Genomic DNA, 21,192 nt, shown 5'->3' with positions numbered 1-21,192 from the left:
TTATTGCATGTGTTGATGCTTTTGATAATGGTTCACATTTCATGTTTGAGAGTTGTAGCGATGTTTATATATTTAAGGTGGTTTTATATCGAGTTTTGACTTTATGATCGGGGGCTCTCTTCGTCGTGAGGTTCAGATGGGGTTTGACTCAGCTTAACAAATTCTCTCAAGGCTGGTCCAATCTGGGCCAAGTCGAGCACGATGCGAGAACCCCGCCCTTGCTCTGGATTCGCAGCCTCAGCACTATCGACTTTACCCTCTGATTTAGATGCTTTTTCGAAAACGACGCATTTCGAAGCGAAATCGCAATAGCGGCACTTGTCGACATCGTCAACTGGTTTCGGCCTCATCTCACCGTTCCAAAACTTGCACGCATCTTCAATCTCCTCCTCGAGTTCAGCTTCGTCATACTTGTATACATTAGTGTGGAATTTTCGAGCAAGTTTCGCATTGTGATACTCGACGGTGGTCTCATCGCCTAGGAAACCGTGGAATAAATGATAAAATTGAGCTGCGCGTGCTGCAAAATATCGCAATGTAGGTGGTGTTTTCCACTCGCCCAAGAGCGGGCGGAGGTAGCGAGCCTGGTTGAATTCAAGCTGAGCTGAAATCGGCTCCATTTCAGCCAAGTAGGCGTCGCATTGTGGCGACTCCTGTGAAAACTGGTGGCTGTTTTGGAAAAGAATGCCGAAATTGTAAGCCTGGGTCGTGGCCGGATCCAGGTCTCCGTGGGAGTTGACGACATGACGATCGTAGGGATCAAACCCTATCGATTGCCCGTTCTTCAATTTTGCAAAATCTGGAGAAAGTAAATCGTAATGCAAATGCAACATTTGAAGTATCGTGAAATGGTTCAACGGTTTGTCCACGTCCAAGCCTCTGATCCGGGCACTTCGAACAAGACACTGATACGCGAAATTCTCATCGGCACTCAATAATTGCATCATATATCGATAATACATAGTTTGAATCTTGGCACTGCGCAACACTGAACGTTGGCGAGGAACATTACTCCAATGTCGCGTCTTGACATCAGTCACCGTGACTGAAAGATTATCCCTTGTGAAATCACCATTGAGCAAAATTTGAACCTCGTTGATAAACCGCCCCAAGTCAATAATCGGAGTTTGGGTATCTTGATCTTTTTCAAATTCGAAATCAACCACGTCATTTAAGCGGCGGTGGAAGGTATAGTCGCACGCATCTCGGGGATTGGCAACCTTGATCATGTCCACTACTCCACTGACCAAAATATGCGGCTCAAGATACCTATCACCTCCATCATCACAACCTCCGTGGGCGGCGAGTTTGTCCATTGATTTCGCCCCATTGAAAGCTTCGGCATCGATAAACTTGTGATTCGGTAAATCGAGATAGCCACACACTAATACCTCTCTCGCTACACCGCGAACAAGAGCCACGTACAACCGCGATATAATCTGAGTGAACCAATCCATGCTCTTTATACTTTCTGCATCAATCAGGTGCATCGAGTTCAAATAGGCCAAAGTCGTTTCATCCACCGCGTCAGCTTTCAACTCTTCCATTTTACAATTGTAAAAAGTTTCCAACGCGGTAAAATCCATTTGCAATTCTGGATGCGATTCAATTTCCAATTGTGCGTGATGCTGAGTGCCCAGTTGCATAGCTTTAGTTTCAGTTCTTGGACTACCAGCAAAAATCGAATAATAGTCACGGAATTGACACCAGGAGTTAACCAATAATCTCGTCGTTGACAAGCGAGGACTCTTGACAATCGATGAGTCTGAATTGTGGCTTGTGTAAAATTCAAAGGGCGTTACTTCATGTTGATTGGAAAAGAGGGCGTTCAGCATGGGTAGTTTTGCTTCATGTGGTAATCTCCAGTTATCATAAATCTGGATAAGACTCTGGTTAGCCAAAGCCAAACCAGAGCCACAACTTGCCTTCTCTTTCTCTTTCTCTTTCAATTTCAGTTTCGCAGTTGGTGCCCTTTTCTTGACAGGTTTCTTTGGTTTAGCCAGCGTGACAACTTCACGAATCAAAGACTGCACATACCGTGTCTCTTCATCTCCAATCAAGCTCGCTTCAAACTGATGGATCTTCCCCGCGTCATAATCTTGAAGCTGATTACTCAAGCTAAACATATCTTGTCGAGTTTGCAACTTCTTCTTTTCGGTTTCTGCCACTGGACCTACAATGTTTTCATCTAGATTGGCCTTGACTGGTCGACCTCGTCGGCGTTTCGGCGGCTTGATCGCATCATTATCATCAATTCTCAACTTCTGCATCTCAACACCATCATCTTCAATTGAGTTGGTGATGGCGCTACTCGCTGGTTCCAAAGTGGGGACCTCAACAGAAACCAAACCCTGCTCACCCACCCCCTTTTTACCATTCTCCTTCTCCTCTTTCTGCCCGTTTTTCTCCTTCTTCTTTGTTCTATTCTTCTTCGCCATCCCCGCGTTCACCTCCATTTCAGAAGAAGTGGAAGCACCGGCAAATCGTATCGGTAAATGACTTCCCCCCCACCAAGGTACCCTTATTCCAACACTATTATTATCATGGATTAACAGCGAAATGATGTAGTTACGACTCCTGAATTTCCCTCTCGTTAAACCCGCAATATTTCTCATGTCATATTTAGGAAAAAAAAAGACTCCTCGACTCGTTCTTCCCTCGAATTCCAGTCTTCACTCTTACTCCTTCCCTTTCAAAAGTGTCTCTTATATATAAATGTGTGTGTGTGTGTGTGTCTTGCTTCTGTAACCCGGTTTAAATCATTTGGTTTTATGGGAAAAGGGCAGCGGCTACACGCGTCGTTTCAAATGATGATTTCTGGAAAACATTTGACGGATTGGGTTAGGGGTCGATGGGTTTAGACAGGGTTAATTTTATGTAATTTTTCATTTCCGTTTTGAAGTTGTTTCTGAACAAACCTCAACATGAGATATGGCCAGGTTGTAAATCTACCGATTGAAAGAAAAGAGGTAAGCGTGCAGGTTTGATGTAGGCAGAGGCTATCGATCATGACTGTTTCAAGGTTACGGCTGGAGTGCGTAGGACTCAACCTTCTTTATTTGCAACCAAAAGGTAAGCCACACTATAAACGACTGGATTGGTCAATTCCCATCCAAAAATAAAAAGCCAAGTTCAAGAGATGATCAAACAGCTTCAAATTCTTTTTATATTCCAATAATTCACTCTTTAATATACACTTTTTTTTTTTGCATTCTTTTTTTTTTATTTTTGCATTTTTTCTCTTTCAAAAAGACAGTCTATAATAACTTGTATTTTTTTGAAAAACTCTGGTGTAGTTGAAAAGTCTCCTGTACTTCCACTTGGGAACGTGGCACCTGGCACTGGGTACTCTTGCTTGCGCTTCTAATGTATTCCTCTTTTCAATTTCAATGAATCTCTCTTTTTCTCATTCAACGAGACGTTAGCGGGCAAATTTAACCGTTCGTTTTCCATAATAGGCATATCCTCGGGCAGTTGCTGCGCGGGGATTGGTTGTGATTGAGACAGTTGCTGGCTGCTGAAATACTCTTCACCTGGAGTTGCTGCACTCGATGTTGCCGAGCAAAAAGGTGAATCCAAGCCCAAGCCCAAACCACTAGCATGGTAGTAGTTGGCGCCATAGCCACTGGTGCTTGCGCTTCTTCCATTCAACGCGTTCAAGGCTTGGATATTCGCACTGTCCATTCCAGCAAAGCGATTACCAGAGGTGGCAGACGAAATGCTAGACGATGATGAGCTCTTGTTTCTTCTCAAATTCAAATAAATATCGCTGTTGTTGCCTGTGGTTTGTGATTGCAGGTCATACAGAATGGTTTGCGTGTAAGTTGGCGAGTTTGTAGACGTTATTGACCCTTTGTGGGAGATTGGCGGCGTGCCTATACGATAATCTAGCATCATAGAGTTCAATTGGCCATTGACGAGATTTGTTTGCAATTGTGGCAATTGACCATAGGGACCCGCCGAGATGGAGCCACTAGAGCCAGCAGACAAGGCAGAGCCGGCAGAGCCAGCAGAGCCAGCAGAGCCAAGGGCGGCGCGGTTGATCATTGCTTGTGGCACATAGTCCATCAATGAATCCGAACTCACGTTAAACTCTGAATGTCCGCCCACGCAATTGATGCCATGCGGTCTAAGGTTATGCATATTGCCAACGTGCAACCAGCTATTTGAGTTGTTTCTCGTGAGCGACTGTTTGCGAAGATTCACCAGCGAGGAGCGAGATCTAGCCGAGGACGACGATGAGGATGCGCTTCCTTGTTGCTGCTGCTGCTGTTGCTGTTGTTGTTGTTGTTGTTGTTGTTGTTGTTGCTGATTATAGGTCATGACATTAATTTCGTTAAGTGAAAGGTTTGAGATGGAACTGTTCTTCAACGAGTTCGACATTGGACCGTTGGAGTTGTTCATATACCTAGAATGGGTACTAGTTCTGCTTAAGCCACTGCCGGTGAATGTGCTTGGCTCATCCACGTCAGTGAGCTGTTCATCACTTTGGCTGTATGATGGGTGAGTATAGATGCCACTGCTGCTTCCGTGTTGTTGCTGAGTTGGATGGTAAAACAGGTACAGCGTTTGGTGTTTCAACGGTGGCGGTGCTTGGTATGCACGTGGCAGAACCGGAGCCTCCACAGGGGTGGACAATGTTTGGTCGATGGGAGTAAAAGGTATAGTTGCCGACGAACAAGACCCATTGGATGAGTTATACTCTTGCTTGACGCCATTGTTGTTGTTGACTAATTTCAAGTTCAAGTGAAGGTTTTGGTTCTTATTTATCATGGTGCAAGTTGTCAGGGGGGCGGTTGGAAAAAATATGGATGTGACGTGTAATCAAGACGTGTCGTGTTGGTGATTCTAATCCCGAGCACAGGCCAAAAAAAAAACGGTAATAAGGAGTTTCTGGCTCGAGTGGGCTTTAGTTTGGATCGGCCGGATTACTCAAGGACGTGGGTGTCTGAGATATATATATGCTGATAGATAACCTTCAGTGGATATGTCAAATCGAAAAAAGGTTTTATACAAAAGATGAAACTTTCAAAAAATGGAGTGGGTGTGGGTTAATTCTATTTCCTGTCTTTTCTGTTCTTGCTCAAATTGAGACAATAAGCCAGGACAAGGCAGAACAAAGGGATACTGTCGAGGTAGTCTGGAATAAACGTGTTGCGAACCTGTATGGGTGTATATACAACTGGCGGTCGATCTGCCTATTGGATAGGAGAATATCACTGCCAATATATAGGTGTCTCAGTAATTCGGGGGGAGGGGGCGGGAAGTGTGGGTTCCCCTTTTGGCCTAATTGTACAGTTGCTGGTGTTATTTTTAAACTGCAATTAAAACAATGCAATTTAGCTTGGGCGGCACGTATGGTAGCACTCTTTTTTTTTTTCTCTTCTTCACCTCGAGGGTTGGTTTGATCCAGGCTGCTTCCAGAGGAACTACAAGAAACGGGACGGGATCTGCCCCTATATATACAAGGATACTTTTTAGGAGAGAAACAGAGAGCGGGTTGGATGGTAATGACGTATGGGAACAGCAATCGAGTCCGGGTCATGAACCCCATCAACTTTGGATGAAATTTGTTAGTCTGGAACCGAAATTAAAAATACTGCTGCTACTACTAAACTTCCGTTAGCAGCACTGGTTGGGTCTCATCATCTTGAGCAGAACTAGAGCAGCTGCAGCTGGAGCACCACTGGCACACTGTTCAAAACTCCAACGACGCGCCAAATTCATGCATCGTTCCTTTGCCTCCTGTATATTCCTTCGATTTTCTTTTGTATTTCCTTGTTCTGCATCACCCGCTGCCTACAAACGGTACTTGCAGCACTATTGTCATGTTCTTTTCTTTTGGTTGTTTCTTTACCCCTGATGTCATTTTATGCCCCGACAACTCTAACTCTGATCCGCCCAGCCTCGGAAATTTCTGCTGCGGGTTGGATTCACCGGGTGGCAACTACAGACACCACCTTCATAACTCCTCTGGCGTGGGTATTGCTGCTGAAACGCCGCTGTCCACTGTCCACTGCCCACTGCCACTTTGTCTCTTCCAATTTAACCCGATTGGGAAACAATGTGGCAAAAAAAAAGGAGCTCACAATGTGACGCGTCTTGTTTTTTTTTTTTTGTTCATTGCTCCTTTAGATTCCAAAGATTGTCGATTTTTGACTCCCATACATTTATCCCATCGTGACACGTACCCAATCTCACCATCTGACTCCTCTTGTTGTTCTTGTTTCCCCCCTTTAAGCAGCAATGTAACCATTCGTAAACAGTAATGAATTGTGTCATGTCCCTCCGAGTTTAGGGTTTAGGGGAATTACACTGTTTTGCAAAACACGCAGTACGCTAACCTTAACCACATCTCCCCACCAACTCCCCCAGCGACGAGTTGGAACTCCGTCGCTTCCGGCTGATCATTCCTCAAACAGCTTGCAAGAGCTTTACGAGGGTGCTTAGCCTTTGCTTGAAAAATTGCAAAACAATGTAGCTTCAGAATTTGGTCCCGCCTACATTGCTTTGGTCGAATCGAGTCGATCAATTTTTTCTGAATCTCACTAGACGCTAGGGAAATCCTTCCACTTTGCAATTTCTTGAAACATGTTTCAGCAAAAACTAGGCGAAAGTCGATGAAATCGCTCGGATTCAGGATGGAAACGAGTATATTGTTCACTTGAAACCTGCAATAGAGTCTGCAACATGTCGCCTACAAAAAGTTACACACATGGGCTTAAATCTTGGAGTCTCGAAGTGGCCTCAAAAAAAAAAAAAAAAAAAAGGGAACGAGTCTTTGAATCCTTGACTTCTGAGGCATTTGATGAAATTTCAACCATAGTCGTTGCTCATCCTGCTCATCGTCCAAATTTTATCTCTTGGACGTCGATTCTTCCAGGACACTTTCGACAAACAAGTAAAACTATGAACTTCTCTTGTTTTCTTCTTTGTTCTTCCGTAAACGTGCCATGGCATCTGCTTGGGCAGTAGCTTCTTCCCCCGCGCTATTATCATGTAAAGAATTCGCTCTAAATTCTAGCTGCATCTTTTGCCGAAACCAAAAACTGTCAGCCATTTACCTTGGCAATGCTTTTTTTTTCTTTTGTTGAACAGTTTCAGCACAAGCAGCTTGGATACTCGACGTTTCGTAAGTCAAACTGCCACGTGAACCGAGTTCTCATCAGGCTGTCAAATCACATTAAGACCATAATGGGTGCTTTTTTTTTTCTTTCCAAAACTGGACATTCAGCTCTCGCCCATGATTAAATCACCAGATATTACATCGCCAGGTTCAGCGAATAGCTCATCGGGTAAAGGCTGCGGACTCAGTTCACCAGCCCCGCCACCCTCAACAACAACATCGAGCTCATCAGACAAGAGTTCCTCCGGATACTTGACATTATAAGGCAAAAATGCCTTTAAATTCTCTTCGCTTTTCCAAAGATCAGCATTGACATCAGCAGCGTCCCTCATTTTCTCCTTGCCAAAGAATACTCCGCCGCCACTAGCACCACCAACGGCACCGGATTCATACTCAAATTCAAAATCACGAGGCTTGGGAATCTCACTCACTATATAGTCATTCTTTTCTGATTCAGCGACAACTTCATCCAAATCAGCCTTGGTGGTCTCAGCAGGGTGCAAATCTTTATCATCTTGAAACTTTAGAAACTCGTCAAGGATAAACTCATTAGCATTGAGAAATTTGAGGTCATGGCCCAACTTCAAGTCCTTTTCAAGTAAATAGTTTAACCAGGTCATCTTTCTCTTTTTCTTCTTGCTTTCCTCATTAGCGCCATCGCCATCGACACCACCACTTAGCGACGTTGCTCCCACCTGTTGTTGATGTTGTTGCTGTTGCTGTTGCTGCTGCTGTTTCGCAGCTGCTTCTTCTTCTTCTTCCTCTTTTTCCTCCTGCTTACGATGATGCTCCTCCGCCTGTTTCTGCTCATCATCATTCAACTTCAACTGATTATAAAACTCTTGTCGTTCCTTATGCTTGCGCTTGCGCTTCTCCACGGCACTCTCCCCCGTCCCCGTCCCCGCGTTAGCACCGCCATCGTCGACATCCAACCGGCGTTTCTCAATCAAGGCATTGATCAAACTTTGCGGCACTTGATTCAATTTCAACGCCGCCGTGGCAAAATTATAGCTACGCTGAAACCAATCTCGAAAAGAAATGATGGATTTAGTGTTATATTGCTCATTTTCTTTGAAATAGGCATCGTGGATCAAATGCGGATTCTGCGCCTTGATGAACCCAATGTTTATCATGGCTTGCATCACGTCTTGTACTTCAGGCGAGTTGGATTGTATTCGAACCTGGCTGCATTTGATTGCCTCTTGAGTTAACTCGTTCATGAAATGGAGACTCAAGTCCGTGAGTATGGCGAGATGCGACGGTTTGCATTTGTCGAACCCAGACGCTTTGAGCACTTGTGCTATTGGTATTCGTAGTAGTGAGAAGTTGAACGAGTCTTCCATCGGTTTTTACGAATATCGTCGATCTGGAACGGATGAGGTGGGTAGATGGTTTTATCTTTGTTGATACATTTAACTCTACGTAAAAATCACCAAAAAAAAAATACAACAGAGAAGCGCAATTCCCAGAGTTAACCCATCGGTATATTTCAAAATTTGTTTTTAAAAAAAACACCGTCAATATACGCTCTACATATATATGCCTCTCTTGACCAGAAACTAACCTCTACAACCCTTGCTGCAACCTTTCTCCCAACTTCTTCCCAGCAAAGCTCAAGGCATTAAACAATCCCTTTTCACTCAAATCGATATTCTTCAAATCAACCACCGTCGGGTTGTTGACAGGAGCATTGGTGACACGACTCACAATCGTGGCCGGGTCGTATTCAATGATGATACCATCATCGATGGTCTCGTCGATGGCCAATGTCACCAAGTCGTAATTTGTAATTATCGTCTGCTTATCGACACTGTTGTTGTTGAGCAAAATCTGTAAGGCCTCGATCAAGTTGGTCAATGTCGAGTATATGAGACACTCGTTTTCGTTTATGGGGGCAGTGAGTATAATGGTAACATCGTTGGTTTGCTTATAGCAGATGATGTGCTGATCATAGAGTATGATGTCCTGGTTGACTTTATTGATCTTGGAGAAAAGCGTCTTTTCCGATTTCAACTGCTCCTGCTGTGCGCCGGTTCCGCTGCTTGACGTGCTGGACGTTGCCCTTGCTTTCGTTTTCGTTGTGGAGTTTGGTGTTGAGCTGGCTTCCTTTTGAGGTTCTGCTAGTGACGAAGTATAGTATTTGGCATATAACCTATTTCCCTCGTTGTCTAGTATTAGCAAGGCTGAAACTGTATATAATGTGGTGTTAAATGACATTTTTTTCTCTGTTGAAGCGAAATACCTTATTCCGACGCCAGTCAATGCTTAAAAGTTGCTGTTTCCGGGTGTGGGTGGGTCTCCTGGTTGGTTGGTTTGTTGATTGATAGATTGAAATATTCGTTGACTGTGAGAAAAAAAAAGGACACCACCGTGGTGGGAACCTTGGTGTGAGTACAGCTATATACAGGACCAGCACAACCGAACAGCGAGACCTCCAAATCTTCAATCAACCACCCACTCACGTATATCACACATCTCACACAACCATGGACCCATTCAATGCGTTCAAGTAGCCCATTGTAGACTGTCAAGGGATAAGATTGAGAGAGAGAGGTAAAAGTGCAAGACGGTGCAATTCTTTTATATAAACGCTTTTTGTTTTATATATATATATTTATTGTGGGTGTCTCTTGCTCCCTCCTTTTTTCGACTCTCATCAATTCACCATGCTAATGACAAATTCATGCACTTTCTTGTGCATGGGATTTCTAACATAGAAGTCAGCGTTTGTGTCCAACTTTAAGTTCTTCCAACCAAAGATAAAGTTGAGAATCAATGCAATGATCAATCCAAATGCAACGACCAAGGGCCCAATGGAGTTATCCAAATGCTTACTACTTCTCTCCAAGATGATTCCTCTTCTGGTCATGTAAATGAAGTAACCCCATATACAGCTGAACACGGTCAATAAAAAGTAAAACCACGCCAAGTATAAACTTAGTTGTTGAAAGTTTGAATCTTTGGTTGAGTTGTAAATGATAAATGTTAAAGAAGATAACAAGACGGTGACATGCAACCATCTATTGAATGTACGCTCATTGGCTAACCAAACTTTGGGTTCAATCCTGATGGGACCCATGTTTTTGATCCACTGCTCTGGCTTAACAACTCCGGGAGGCAACTCAATCTCTTCGTCCTCGGAATCAACATCAATGAGCTTGGAGAACTCATTGGGCAAGTTGATCAATTTACGAAGTGCAGAAGGCTTGCGCAAGTCGTCGTCGTCATCGTCATCAAAATCAGACGATTGGTCGTCAGTGGTGAGGTTGATCTGCTGCTGATGTTGCTGGTTTTGCAATGACGAACCATTACCATGACCATTGGCTGGCTTGTCTTGCTCTTCTTGGATGGTGACAATCTTTTTACTTCCATCAAACGAATCGTCGTCATCATCATCATCGTCGTCTTCATCTCCTTCTCCGGCACCTTTGTAAAGCAAGCTACCTGAAAACGAAGCCGATCTAGGTTGGAAATTAGAGGCATTATTTTTCAACAACATTGACTTGAACTTGGACAAGTTATCGTCATTGCTCAATGTGGTGATTCCATCATTGTTGATCTTGGCCGGGAACTTGGGCAAATCGTCATTAATGTCACCTTCCAATTCGTTGAACCACATTGGAATGTTGTCCAACTTGTCGTCCTCCAAGAATAAGATTGCCACACCGTGGATGAACTTGGAGAAATTAGGAATCTCCTTGACCAAGTAAGAATTATTAATCAACTCGTTGATCCATTGCAACTTTTTGAAATTTTTAACTGAAGATTTTTTAATCTTAATCTCCATGGTTGAAAAGGGAAACTTGTTATATTCTCCCTTTCTCAAAAACTTTTGTGCATCCTTGGCCTTGTCAATGTCCAAACGGTGCCATTGACTTGGGTCTCTGATTGGTAATTGCGAATCAAACGAGTCCTCTCTGATGAAATTCAAATCTGAATCAATAACGATTCTGATCTTGTCGTCTCCTGGAATTTGAAATGCAGTTCTCTTATAAGTGGTTCTCAATATTGGTTGCAAGTTGTTTTCTTCAATAAACTTCAACAAATTATTCACGGTGGCTTCATCATTGATCTTTGTAAATTTCTCGGGAACTTCCTTTTTAATGACAAATTTGTTTATGTATTTCTGTCTCAACTCAATCTTGTCGTCGACATGGAAATTGGAGTTGACATCAAATTGCTTCTTTTCCATGGTGATTTTCGGCTTGTCGCTCAATTTCCCAATCCATCTTATACGCAACGTGGCTGAGTTGTTCAATTTGGTCAATTTGTTGTTGTAAAGGTCAAAGTGCTCGTTATCGAAATATAAGCAATTGACGGTTTGGTCAGTCTGGGTAACTTTGTGGTCACCTTCCTCGTCGTCCCCATTGTCATCATCGTCATCCTCATCGTCCTTGTTGCTCGAGTCGTAAATCAAAACAGGCAAATGTCTCAAAATAGTGGTCTTGACTTCCATCAAGTTATCAGGGTGGATCCAAAACTTAAAAGATTGGAATTCTCCACTTAAAGCACCATCGTTGAAAGATGACAACTTCGATAATGATTGATTCACTTCATAGTTGTCTCTCAAGTATTGAAACAAGGTACCAATCTTGTACAACAATGGAGAGTAGTCTTCCGAGTGGAATGGCAAGTTCTTTAATCTCACATTCAACAATGGCTTGACAGAGTATTCTGGGTGGATTCTATCGTGCTTTTTCACAATCTTGATAAACCCAGTATAGTTTAATCTCTGGAAATGCTCCAAGTTCTGCGCCTCGCTCAACAAGTCGTCCAATTTCTTCGAGAATGCCTCAACATTAAAACTGTCAGCCACTTCAGTTTGTGTTTGCAACTTGTTCAACTCTTCGCTCAACTCGTCAAACTTCTCATGCTGAAAGCCAAAGACTTTTTCAAGATTCTCATCCAATGCGCTGACAAAGTTTTGTTCATCCTTATCGGTCCAATTGTTCTTCAAAATCACCCCTTCCTTCAATAGTTTCTTCAATTGGTTGTAGTTGATGTAGTAGTCCTTCCATGGTGTATAAATTTCATGCTCTAATTTCGTTCCAAATAACATCTTTGTTTCTTGACCTTGGTCTTTAGGATCCGTCGATGAGGCGTTCTGAGAAGTGGATACTGCTTTGGATCCTTCACTATCAGACATAATTTAGTTTCTTCAAAAAAAAAAGAAAGCGGATGGATATATTTCAAGTGGAAATTGGGGAAAAGAACTTAACAGTGAGTTATGAGTGAAAAAACGTTGACAAATTAGTAGACTCTTATATGGGTTTGCTTTTATTTTGTTTGTCCGGTTGTTTAAAAGAAAATTTTAGAAAGCTTCTGTAGATGGTATGGTTAAGAAAAGTCCTGGCAAAGAAGCTCCTGTGTTTTCTTGACAACTAAAGGTTCTTAAATTGAGTGATAATGATAGAGTTTGCAGAAGCCAAAAAAAAACAAAAAAACAAAAAAAAAAAAAGAACCCAAAAATTAAAGCCGCTTGCTTGCTCCTAATCTAATTTTCGTTTTGTCAACTCTTCCCAATCTTAATCTCAATATTTCTCTCTCTCTATCACTCTCTCACACTCTTTCTCTCTCTCTCCCTGGAATACACTAGATTCACCGCTTGATGTTGTAAATGCTTGAATGCAAAAGAAAAAGGACTCAATGGAAACGATTCTGCTTTTCCAGAAAAGTTTTCTCTTCCTTTGAAAATTACTCTCGATACTCTTTCTTATATAGAATTGATCGAAACAACGCTCTTGATTTTGGGGAAGCAAAGGTCTCCTTCTATTTTTTTTTTTTTTTAAATCTATCACTACTCTATCTAATAGTAGTACTTGCACCGTGCTTAAAAAAAAAAAGTCAGTAATGTTAGATTTTGTGTGCTCAAAATTCGTAATTTCTAAATTTCAAGAGTCTCTCTCTTCTGCAGATGTGTTGTTTGGTTGTATTTCTGTGTATCATGCACTTTTCAAACCTTAGTGACATGATTTAACCCAATTCAAGAATCTAATGGAACACCAAAGTCTCCCGAAAAAACAACAAGATTAATCTTGTGTATAGTGTTGCACTGAAATTCGATGAGCTCTGTTTTGTTGTTTTGGCTCGGTTCACCGCTAAAAAGTGTGGGTGTCGATTTTTATTTTCTTCATATAAATTATTAGAGAACTGTTTTTGTGCAAGCTTCCGGGTCATAATTGGTCTGGATTCCAGAGATACCTCCAACCAGACTTCAAAATTGAACACGGGGGGAGGGGGGGAAAAATGCAGTTTAGAATGAGAATGAAACCAGGATCTGTCAAGGGGGCGGCATTCTCTGTCTAAGGCAGCGAGACTCTATAAATTGCGTTGAAACTCGTTTATACGTACATGTAGATAAATAATATGATAGATCTGAGCACGGAACTCTCTCAAGATTTTTTTTTTTTGGTTTTTTGCCAATTCAGACTTCAAAAGACTCAGAAAAAAGGCGGTGAGAGACTCAATGACTATATCTTACCTTTCCCAAACGTGCAATTGACCCGATAGCGCTGTGGTCTTGTTGATGTGGCAAAAAAGAGTGGTGTTGGTGGTGATGAATTTCAATTTGGTTGTAAAAAAAAAGAGGTGTGTGTGGTTGTATCTCAAGCGCAAAAGTCGTGCACAGTGTGTCAATTATCCCATGTAATCATTATACGTTGTTTAAGGAAGGCAGCAGTCGAAGATGTGCAGAACGTTGAACAATATCGATTTATTACACCACGTGGCAGAGCCCAACCCCTTACGAAACGGTGTTGGTTGCTTCAGAATATTCTCTGCGTCGGTAACAGTAGCAATTCAACTGTTAAATCTGGGAATTCCATGCCCACGATGCAAAACCCCAACGTCCAAACGCCCAACACCCGGCGCCATCGTCGCGTTTGGAAACTGGCGCATCTGTGGCACATTTAGCTCCCGTGCCGAAACTCTTAAACCGTACAGTACATGATCTACTGGCTCGTTTTGGGCCACGGGGCATTTTTGCCTCGTCGTGGTCGTCGTGGTCGTCCTCATCGTCGCTAGAGATTAACTCAGTTTACTTGCCACTGCGTTAAAGTGGCAAGAGGGTTCTATCCCGCTCCCCCATAGCAGCAGCTGCAGCAGAATTTCCTGTTTCATCCGCCTAAAGCCTTCTTTATTTCTCTCCATGCATGCAATTGCTGATGAAGCTGATTCTCAACTACACATTTATAGGTGTGCTCTTTCTTTCCTTACCCCTGGTCCATGCTTGGTTTTTTAAAAAAATTGAAGAAACATGGATTTTCAAAAAGTAAGCGTTTCTAACGGGTTCAGGACTTGGGGGGTAGGCGGCAAAAGTGAACGATGTTAAGGGGTATTTGTTTTAGGTGGCTGTTCCTGCAAGTTTTATTTTCCGAAATAATTAAAACTCAGCTAAAGCTTGCGATAAGGGCGTCTATTTCAAACACCCAACACGATGGGTGAGTTGAAACTGGCATCGACTGGTGCGCTGTGTTATTAGATCATCAACGTGTTTCCCTGGAGAAAACACATGGTGGTTGGAGTAGGAAAGGTGTTGTTACTGTCCTGATGCTATCACCAGCATCCACCTTTATGAAAAATTCATGCGCGCAACAAAATTTGATGCTTATCAACACGAACAGTACATACATACTCTCAGCCATGGATCGACGATACTTTGTCAACGAGATGAACGATGATGAGAATCCCATCATAGGTCTAGAACGGATTTATACACATGACCCAACTGCAAATGGAGAAGAGGATAACCACTATAACCTACTTGAGCCCCTGCCGAGAGGAACAGTAAAAGAGAATAAACATGTCGCTGCCGTGTTGTGGCAATATTTCGAACGGATTTTTTGCTATCTTCATGCATATATCGTATCCCACTTTACAGGTAAAAACAAGACACCACTTAAAGATAGAGAAGATAAAGAACAAGATGAAGCAAGAAATATAGACATAGACATAGACATTGACTGTGCCGAAAAGAGTCCTCTTTTATCCCCCAACGATTCTGATCTCCAGATCATCAATGACTATGGCATCACCAATGACTTTCATTTGATAGACAAGACCAACCCAGCTCGAAACTTTCGAGAAAATAGTATATTGATTGAAGAAAACGAGCAAAACGGGAAATACAACTCCCTGATTGACGATCAAAGTCGACACGTCGTGCTTGCTAAAGACACAAGTAGTGCTTTACGAGCACTTGCACTCAAGAGACTACAAACAACCAATCGAGAAGCAACCAAAAACCAGTACGGGACGGATTTGTCCATCGCAAGAGCCATGCGTTATAGCCAGTTAGATCGAACATCGCTAACTCACCCCAGAATACACACCTTCAAAGATTTTCCATCTTTTTCAATTTCCTCAAACAATCAAGAGTCACAATCTCCCATCACAAAGTATCAAGAATCCATACTCAATTACTATGCCAATACCAGACCAATATCGTCCCCGGCTCCATCACTATTGGATAACTTAATCTCCAACATTTACAAGGACAAGATCGCCACCACATTCGAGCAAACACAAGCAAAAGTCCAAGAACTCATCACCAAAAAGAGACTCGAAGCAGTCGCAGGTGTCAAACCTTTAACCGATCAGCAAGCGAATCAAGTCTACCGGGCTTGGAAATCGGAGCCTCGCGAATTGGTCATTGATAAGTTCAAAATCAGCTTGAAAGCAGTCGACCTCCAAACTCTACGTGATGGGAAATGGATCAATGACAATGTGATTGATTTCTATTTCGCCTTAGCCACGGAGGCAGACGACAAGATGTTTGCATGGACGTCGCACTTTTACACCACGTTGGAAGATAGAGGCTACCAAGGCGTAGCTCGATGGGCGAAAAAACGTAAAATAGATTGTCTTGCGTTGAACAAGTTGTTTGTGCCCGTCAATATCCACAACACCCATTGGGCGTTGGCCGTGGTGGATAATGTGGAAAAGACCATTTCATACTACGACTCGCTTGACGCTTCGCAGTCGGGGAACATCCACGCTTGCACAACTTTGCAAGACTATATGAACCAAGAAGCTCAGAGGTTGAACAAGCCACCCGTGGCTTATAAATTGGTGCCATCTCTTCCTTGCCCCCAGCAGCAGAATGGATTCGATTGTGGGATATTCACGTGTCAAGCGGGCAAACACATTGCTCAGAACAAGAAATTCAATTACACGCAGAAAGATATGAAAGTGATTCGAAGACGGATGGCTTACGAAATGATGACTGCTCAGTTGTTGAGCTGATGTATAAAATTCAACGGCTATATACAAACATGATTTTTTCTTTTCATTTTTTAAAATATGCCTAGAAATGATTGACGTTTTGATTCTCCTTTAAACTCGGCAATGTCGTTAATCTCTTTTTCATAATCAAGGATTTTTTGGTTACTTTGCTCGATTTTTTTCGACAAATAATCGATTCGTCCGTCGACTTTACCTATTTTGAAAATGTTGGTCAACTCGCTCTCGAGCTTGGTGATCTTGGCGATTTCCAAAGCTATCAAGTTTGACAAATACTCCGTTTCATAAAGCTTCCAGATCCTCACATCCAGAATGATATTTTCAAACGCAGCTTTGAATAGCGGTCTGCCCGTTTCTATAACGTTCAAGACACCCTTGTCTCTCTTTAAAGTTATCAAGTCGTACTTCTCCAAAGTAGTCAAGGTATCCAACGTCTCCTTGGATTTCTTGAAAAGCGGCAGTTTGATCAAGGTGTCGTAGCTGATTGAATCGCTCCCCAGCAATAATTTCATAATCAACCACACCTGAGAAGGGTTCCAGTTGCTGTCGTCGTTGCTGAATTTGTGCTCATGCAAGAAAAAAGTGCTAATCAACTCAGCAGCTTGGTTAACCATTTCATTGACAGCCTGGGGCGGGTTTTCGCCAGACTTTATACGGCGAATGAAAGCTTGCAAGTCCAACATTCTACCGCCGAGAGGAGCGATGCAGTCGTCGATTTCAAACGTGTCTTTGAGTTTCAAGGCGTCGGCAATGTACTGCTTGGAGCTTGCAATCGAAGCATCACTAAGGGGAATGTTTTTGAAAACTCGATTTGGCAACGACTCCGTCAAATGCTGGAGGGAACCAACATCCGAGGTCGTGAATATGACATGCGCTGTGTTGTTTTGAATCAAACCAGAAGCCCAATCCGCGATTAAGGGGAACACGAAATCGTTTGACAGCACATCGGCTTTTCTGGCAAACTTTTTGATAACAATGATGGGTTTCGACTCCGGGTGCTGCGAAAGAAACTCTTCTTGGCTTCGAACCTCAATCTTTTCGTCCTCCTGCTTCAACTTGCGGTTCCTTTTCTCGACGCCGGTTTTATACCTCTTGTAATCTGCATCGGTGATGCGTCTAATCGCCTGAGTCGCTAAGGAAAACATGTTTTTGATCTGAGTCTCCTTGCTTTCGCTGAGACCAGATTTTTGACCAGTTAAGCCTTGAACACCCAAGTCAACAAATTGGGAAATGGAATTTGTCCAGGTGAAAACAGGGAAATAGCCCAACTGAGAAGCAGTCTTGGCAATCAAGTTGTTTTCCGATCTTGCCTTGCTCAATTCGTCACAATCGACAACCAAGACCTTTCTATTCAATCTCGAGTCGGGGATCAAAGTGTGGTCCATAACAAACTCTTCTTTACCGGAACCTTGAGGTCCTTTCACAATGATAAAAGTGTCTGTGTTTTCCATAATCCAGAGTTTCAACTCTTTGGATTTCTCCAACCGTTCACGCCAAAACATATTGCTCTCCAATCTCTTTTCCTGCAACGAAGTCCCGTCATCTTCTCCGCCTCCGCCGAATCCGCCACTTCCCATGTGTTTCTCACCATCGCGAGTTCCAGCCACGTCTTGTAACTGGTTCCCAATATAGTCGTAGCTGCTGGTGACTGCATCCGCAAGCGTCATATAAGGCACGTAAACTAGTTTAAACCATTTGTTTTCTCGGTACTGCTCAAACTTGTGGGCGCTTCTAGTGATTTTGAGCTGGATGAACCATTCTCGAATTGGGTCAAATATCAAGACAGCAAAAGTAGCCAAAAGTGCCAAAAGAATGGGCAAGGCAATCTTGGTATGGCTGGCAACCAAGTCGATGAGAAAATTAGTCTTCTTTATCGGGACATAGCGGATGTGGATCGTTGTTTCGTCGTGATTTAGTTGCATACCAGTGATGCAGTGCTTGGCACAGATGGCCGACCTCACGGCGTGGAACAAGATAAACGCCTCGCCCGCGTCAATTTTGATGTCATCGATTAAACCATACCTTCGAAAGAGCACGTATAGTTCTTCCTCGGTCAAAGGTTTGCCTTCGTATTTGATGCCAAGCTTGGCGCTGGGGAACCGTCTCAAATCTTCTATCCACGGCACCCCTTTGACGCTGTAAACCTGGGTTGAGCTATTCCATACGGAGTTCAACAAGGCTCTGGTAAACGCATTCTCGAAAAATTTCCCGCCTTCATCGTGTTTGTTGACATTCTCCCTGACATCTTTCACAAAGTCCCTTGCAGATAAACCTGGTGGGTACTTGAATTTGACAAACGCTCCACTGTCTCTTGGAAGCGACACAAGCTCAGTGATTACCGAGTTATCCGGTAGTGGCGACGATACATTTTCGACTTTTGCTCTCAATTCGTCATCGGTCCATTTGGACGGGATGAATCTCGAAATGTACGGTTTGATGAAACTTCGGGAATTTGTAAATGAGTAATAAAGCAAAACCTCATTTGATCCTTTGTCGATGACCCCAGTTGCCGAGGCGGAATTGTCACTTTCCTGGTTGTCTGATTGCCGTTTCAAGTTTTCGATATCAGTTGAGAATGGTCTGTAAAGCAGCCCTCGGATCAAACTATTGCGAAACGGCGTTCGCACCACAAGGGGACGCCTATTGCAATTGCAATTGAAATTGAGTTTGAAATTGAAACAGCCACGCAGTTTTAACATGTCAAACTAAGATGTATATCTTCCTCCTTGCCTTTTTAAGATGAAAAGGGATAGCTGAAGTGGTGGTGGAAATCTCTAGAGTATATGTCTCTTTTGTTTGCCACCACCAGCCCCTTAAATGTTCAGCAGTTTCCAGGCGCGGCGTTAAGCTCAGTAACAGCGACAGTGATAGTGAGGTTGCTACAAGGCAGCAATTTGCCCTCGAACAACCACCACCTGAAGTCGTCCTACTCTAGGGAAACTTGTAAAAGCTACGTCGCCTTCTGCAAGAAAAGAAAGGGTTGCCAGTGGTATGTTCATGGCCTCACGATGAAGATGGAACAATTACAAGAGGGAAAAGAACAGAGAATCTCTTGCATGCTGGAGATTTTGATCTTACCAAAAAGGAGATCAAAAGTCTTGCGATGTCTGAGCAAAATGTATCAAACTAATTATCAACTGGTGAACGTGAACTCGGTCACCAACCTCTAGCTCCCGTAGCGTATCTATATTTTTTTCCTTAGTAGTACTGTAAGAGCAGATGCCAAATTAGTTGTGCGAATTTTTTATTTGGGCCTCGCTTTGAATCATTATGTCATTGGCAGGCATAAGGATCTTCGAAGAGGCCGGAGTGCAATAAACCAAAGATAGGTCTGTGATGGGATCATGGTAATCCAAAATTCAGTGTGTTTTTTTCCGTTTTTGTTTTATTGGTTTGTTTGTTTCTTTGTTTGTTTAAAGGATGCTTATATTTCTCTTTCTATATATCACTATATAGAATGAAAACCAGCCAGTGGTTTCTTGTACTTGAGAAGAAGTGAAGGAAAAAGAGTCAAGAAGGGTTTGGATTGAGTTGAAAAGGATGAAAAAAAAGTGATGAAAAAAATGGACTCTGAGGTGAGCCTCGCTACCACATGTTCGGATAATGGCACTGTCCACCAGGCAAACAACACGAGTGCAGAGGTGTATGTATGAATACATGTATATATATATAGCGTTGCAATTAAACAAAGAAAAAGCCATATCTAATCAACAGCTAGACTTGGGATGCCGCTAGTCATCGAAACAGAAGTGACTTTTGTAAAGTCTGACGTTTTCAACGCCCTTACAGGCAAGTCGTCGTTTTCGTCTCGACTGAGCTTCCCGCTCTTGTAATTGTAGTTTTCCTTTATGTATTCTCTGACAGGCAAGATGGCCGCTTCACGGCATAGTTCCCTCAAGTCGGAACCACTAAAGTTGCGTGTGTTGTCGACAATAAACTGCAAGTCAAACTCCTCCTTGTCGACTTTGGCATCTTTCAAGATCTTAGATAGGATGGCCTCTCTTTGTTCGGCATTGGGCTTGCCGATAGCAAAAGTCTTTGGCATTCTTCTCAAGAACGCCTCGTCTATATCGTTTTTCCTGTTGGTGGCACCCAACACCATGATTTGACCGTTTGATTTCAATCCGTCCCACAAGGTCATAAACTCTGCTTTCAACATTGCGCTCACCTCGTGGTCGCTCGAGGACCGGTCTCTGAGAAACGAGTCAATCTCGTCTATAAAGATTATGCATGGCTGCAATTTGTTTGCCAAGGAGAAAATGGCGTCAGTGATCTTGTTGGATTCGCCATACCATTTGTCCATTATCGTTGACATTCTGATGGATAAGAAAAAGGCTCCACTTTCCTTAGCTATGGCTTTAGCCAACATTGTTTTCCCGCAGCCGGGAGGGCCGTAGAACAAGACACCCTTGGGGGACCTGATCAAATGCAGGTGTGCAGCAAAGAGTTCGGGGTCCGTCAAGGGAAGTATCACAGCCTCTCTCAACTCGTCAATGATATCTTGAAGACCACCAATGTCTTCAAACGTCACTGAAATCTCCTCTGGCGTCACCAACGAACTAAGTAGCGATTTCTCATACTGGTTCAACGAGAGATTCTTCAAATGGGGGTTTGAACTCTGGATTTTCTTCAAAATACCGGCACCTTTGCGATCGGACTGCTTGCTCTTTATGCTATTGTCCAAATACTCGTTGATGATCACGTTCAACAAATAGTAAACTGATAAACCTGCTCCGGCCAAAATAAATAAATCTCCTATTAGTTTAATGTCCACTTTGAACTTTCCAAAGTCCAATTTAAATCTGTTGAACATGACTGCTGCCGCT

The 21,192-nt window shown here is 42.9% G+C and overlaps 8 protein-coding genes across 8 annotated transcripts; 1 reads left to right on the top strand and 7 right to left on the bottom strand. All coding sequences in view use genetic code 12, as the record gives it.

Annotated features, from left to right (window-relative positions):
* Nucleotides 1-101: 101 nt before the first annotated feature.
* LODBEIA_P08100 (uncharacterized protein) lies at nucleotides 102-2,615 on the bottom strand (the record flags this gene model as incomplete). Its single annotated transcript, XM_066976772.1, has 1 exon — nucleotides 102-2,615. One exon carries the CDS (start codon nucleotides 2,613-2,615, stop codon nucleotides 102-104), a length of 2,514 nt encoding a protein of 837 aa, XP_066827748.1.
* Nucleotides 2,616-3,363: 748 nt separating this feature from the next.
* On the bottom strand, nucleotides 3,364-4,773 carry LODBEIA_P08090 (uncharacterized protein; the record flags this gene model as incomplete). The annotated part of the gene is made up of 1 exon (XM_066976770.1): nucleotides 3,364-4,773. The coding sequence occupies one exon, from the start codon at nucleotides 4,771-4,773 to the stop codon at nucleotides 3,364-3,366; it is 1,410 nt and encodes a 469-aa protein (XP_066827747.1).
* Nucleotides 4,774-7,230: 2,457 nt separating this feature from the next.
* Nucleotides 7,231-8,469, bottom strand: LODBEIA_P08080 (uncharacterized protein; the record flags this gene model as incomplete). The annotated part of the gene is made up of 1 exon (XM_066976769.1): nucleotides 7,231-8,469. The coding sequence occupies one exon, from the start codon at nucleotides 8,467-8,469 to the stop codon at nucleotides 7,231-7,233; it is 1,239 nt and encodes a 412-aa protein (XP_066827746.1).
* A 223-nt stretch (nucleotides 8,470-8,692) lies between these two features.
* Nucleotides 8,693-9,343, bottom strand: LODBEIA_P08070 (uncharacterized protein; the record flags this gene model as incomplete). Its single annotated transcript, XM_066976768.1, has 1 exon — nucleotides 8,693-9,343. One exon carries the CDS (start codon nucleotides 9,341-9,343, stop codon nucleotides 8,693-8,695), a length of 651 nt encoding a protein of 216 aa, XP_066827745.1.
* A 439-nt stretch (nucleotides 9,344-9,782) lies between these two features.
* Nucleotides 9,783-12,272, bottom strand: LODBEIA_P08060 (uncharacterized protein; the record flags this gene model as incomplete). Its single annotated transcript, XM_066976767.1, has 1 exon — nucleotides 9,783-12,272. The coding sequence occupies one exon, from the start codon at nucleotides 12,270-12,272 to the stop codon at nucleotides 9,783-9,785; it is 2,490 nt and encodes an 829-aa protein (XP_066827744.1).
* A 2,495-nt stretch (nucleotides 12,273-14,767) lies between these two features.
* LODBEIA_P08050 (uncharacterized protein) lies at nucleotides 14,768-16,369 on the top strand (the record flags this gene model as incomplete). The annotated part of the gene is made up of 1 exon (XM_066976766.1): nucleotides 14,768-16,369. The coding sequence occupies one exon, from the start codon at nucleotides 14,768-14,770 to the stop codon at nucleotides 16,367-16,369; it is 1,602 nt and encodes a 533-aa protein (XP_066827743.1).
* A 50-nt stretch (nucleotides 16,370-16,419) lies between these two features.
* Nucleotides 16,420-19,065, bottom strand: LODBEIA_P08040 (uncharacterized protein; the record flags this gene model as incomplete). Its single annotated transcript, XM_066976765.1, has 1 exon — nucleotides 16,420-19,065. One exon carries the CDS (start codon nucleotides 19,063-19,065, stop codon nucleotides 16,420-16,422), a length of 2,646 nt encoding a protein of 881 aa, XP_066827742.1.
* A 1,004-nt stretch (nucleotides 19,066-20,069) lies between these two features.
* On the bottom strand, nucleotides 20,070-21,179 carry LODBEIA_P08030 (uncharacterized protein; the record flags this gene model as incomplete). Its single annotated transcript, XM_066976764.1, has 1 exon — nucleotides 20,070-21,179. The coding sequence occupies one exon, from the start codon at nucleotides 21,177-21,179 to the stop codon at nucleotides 20,070-20,072; it is 1,110 nt and encodes a 369-aa protein (XP_066827741.1).
* Between the last annotated feature and the right edge of the window lie 13 nt (nucleotides 21,180-21,192).

This window comes from Lodderomyces beijingensis (genome assembly GCF_963989305.1).
Source record: "Lodderomyces beijingensis strain CBS 14171 genome assembly, chromosome: 1".
In the NCBI taxonomy this organism is placed as follows: Eukaryota; Fungi; Ascomycota; class Pichiomycetes; order Serinales; family Debaryomycetaceae; genus Lodderomyces; species Lodderomyces beijingensis.
The sequence above is the reverse complement of the archived record's forward strand: the minus strand, read 5'-3'. Positions and strand labels throughout refer to the sequence as shown.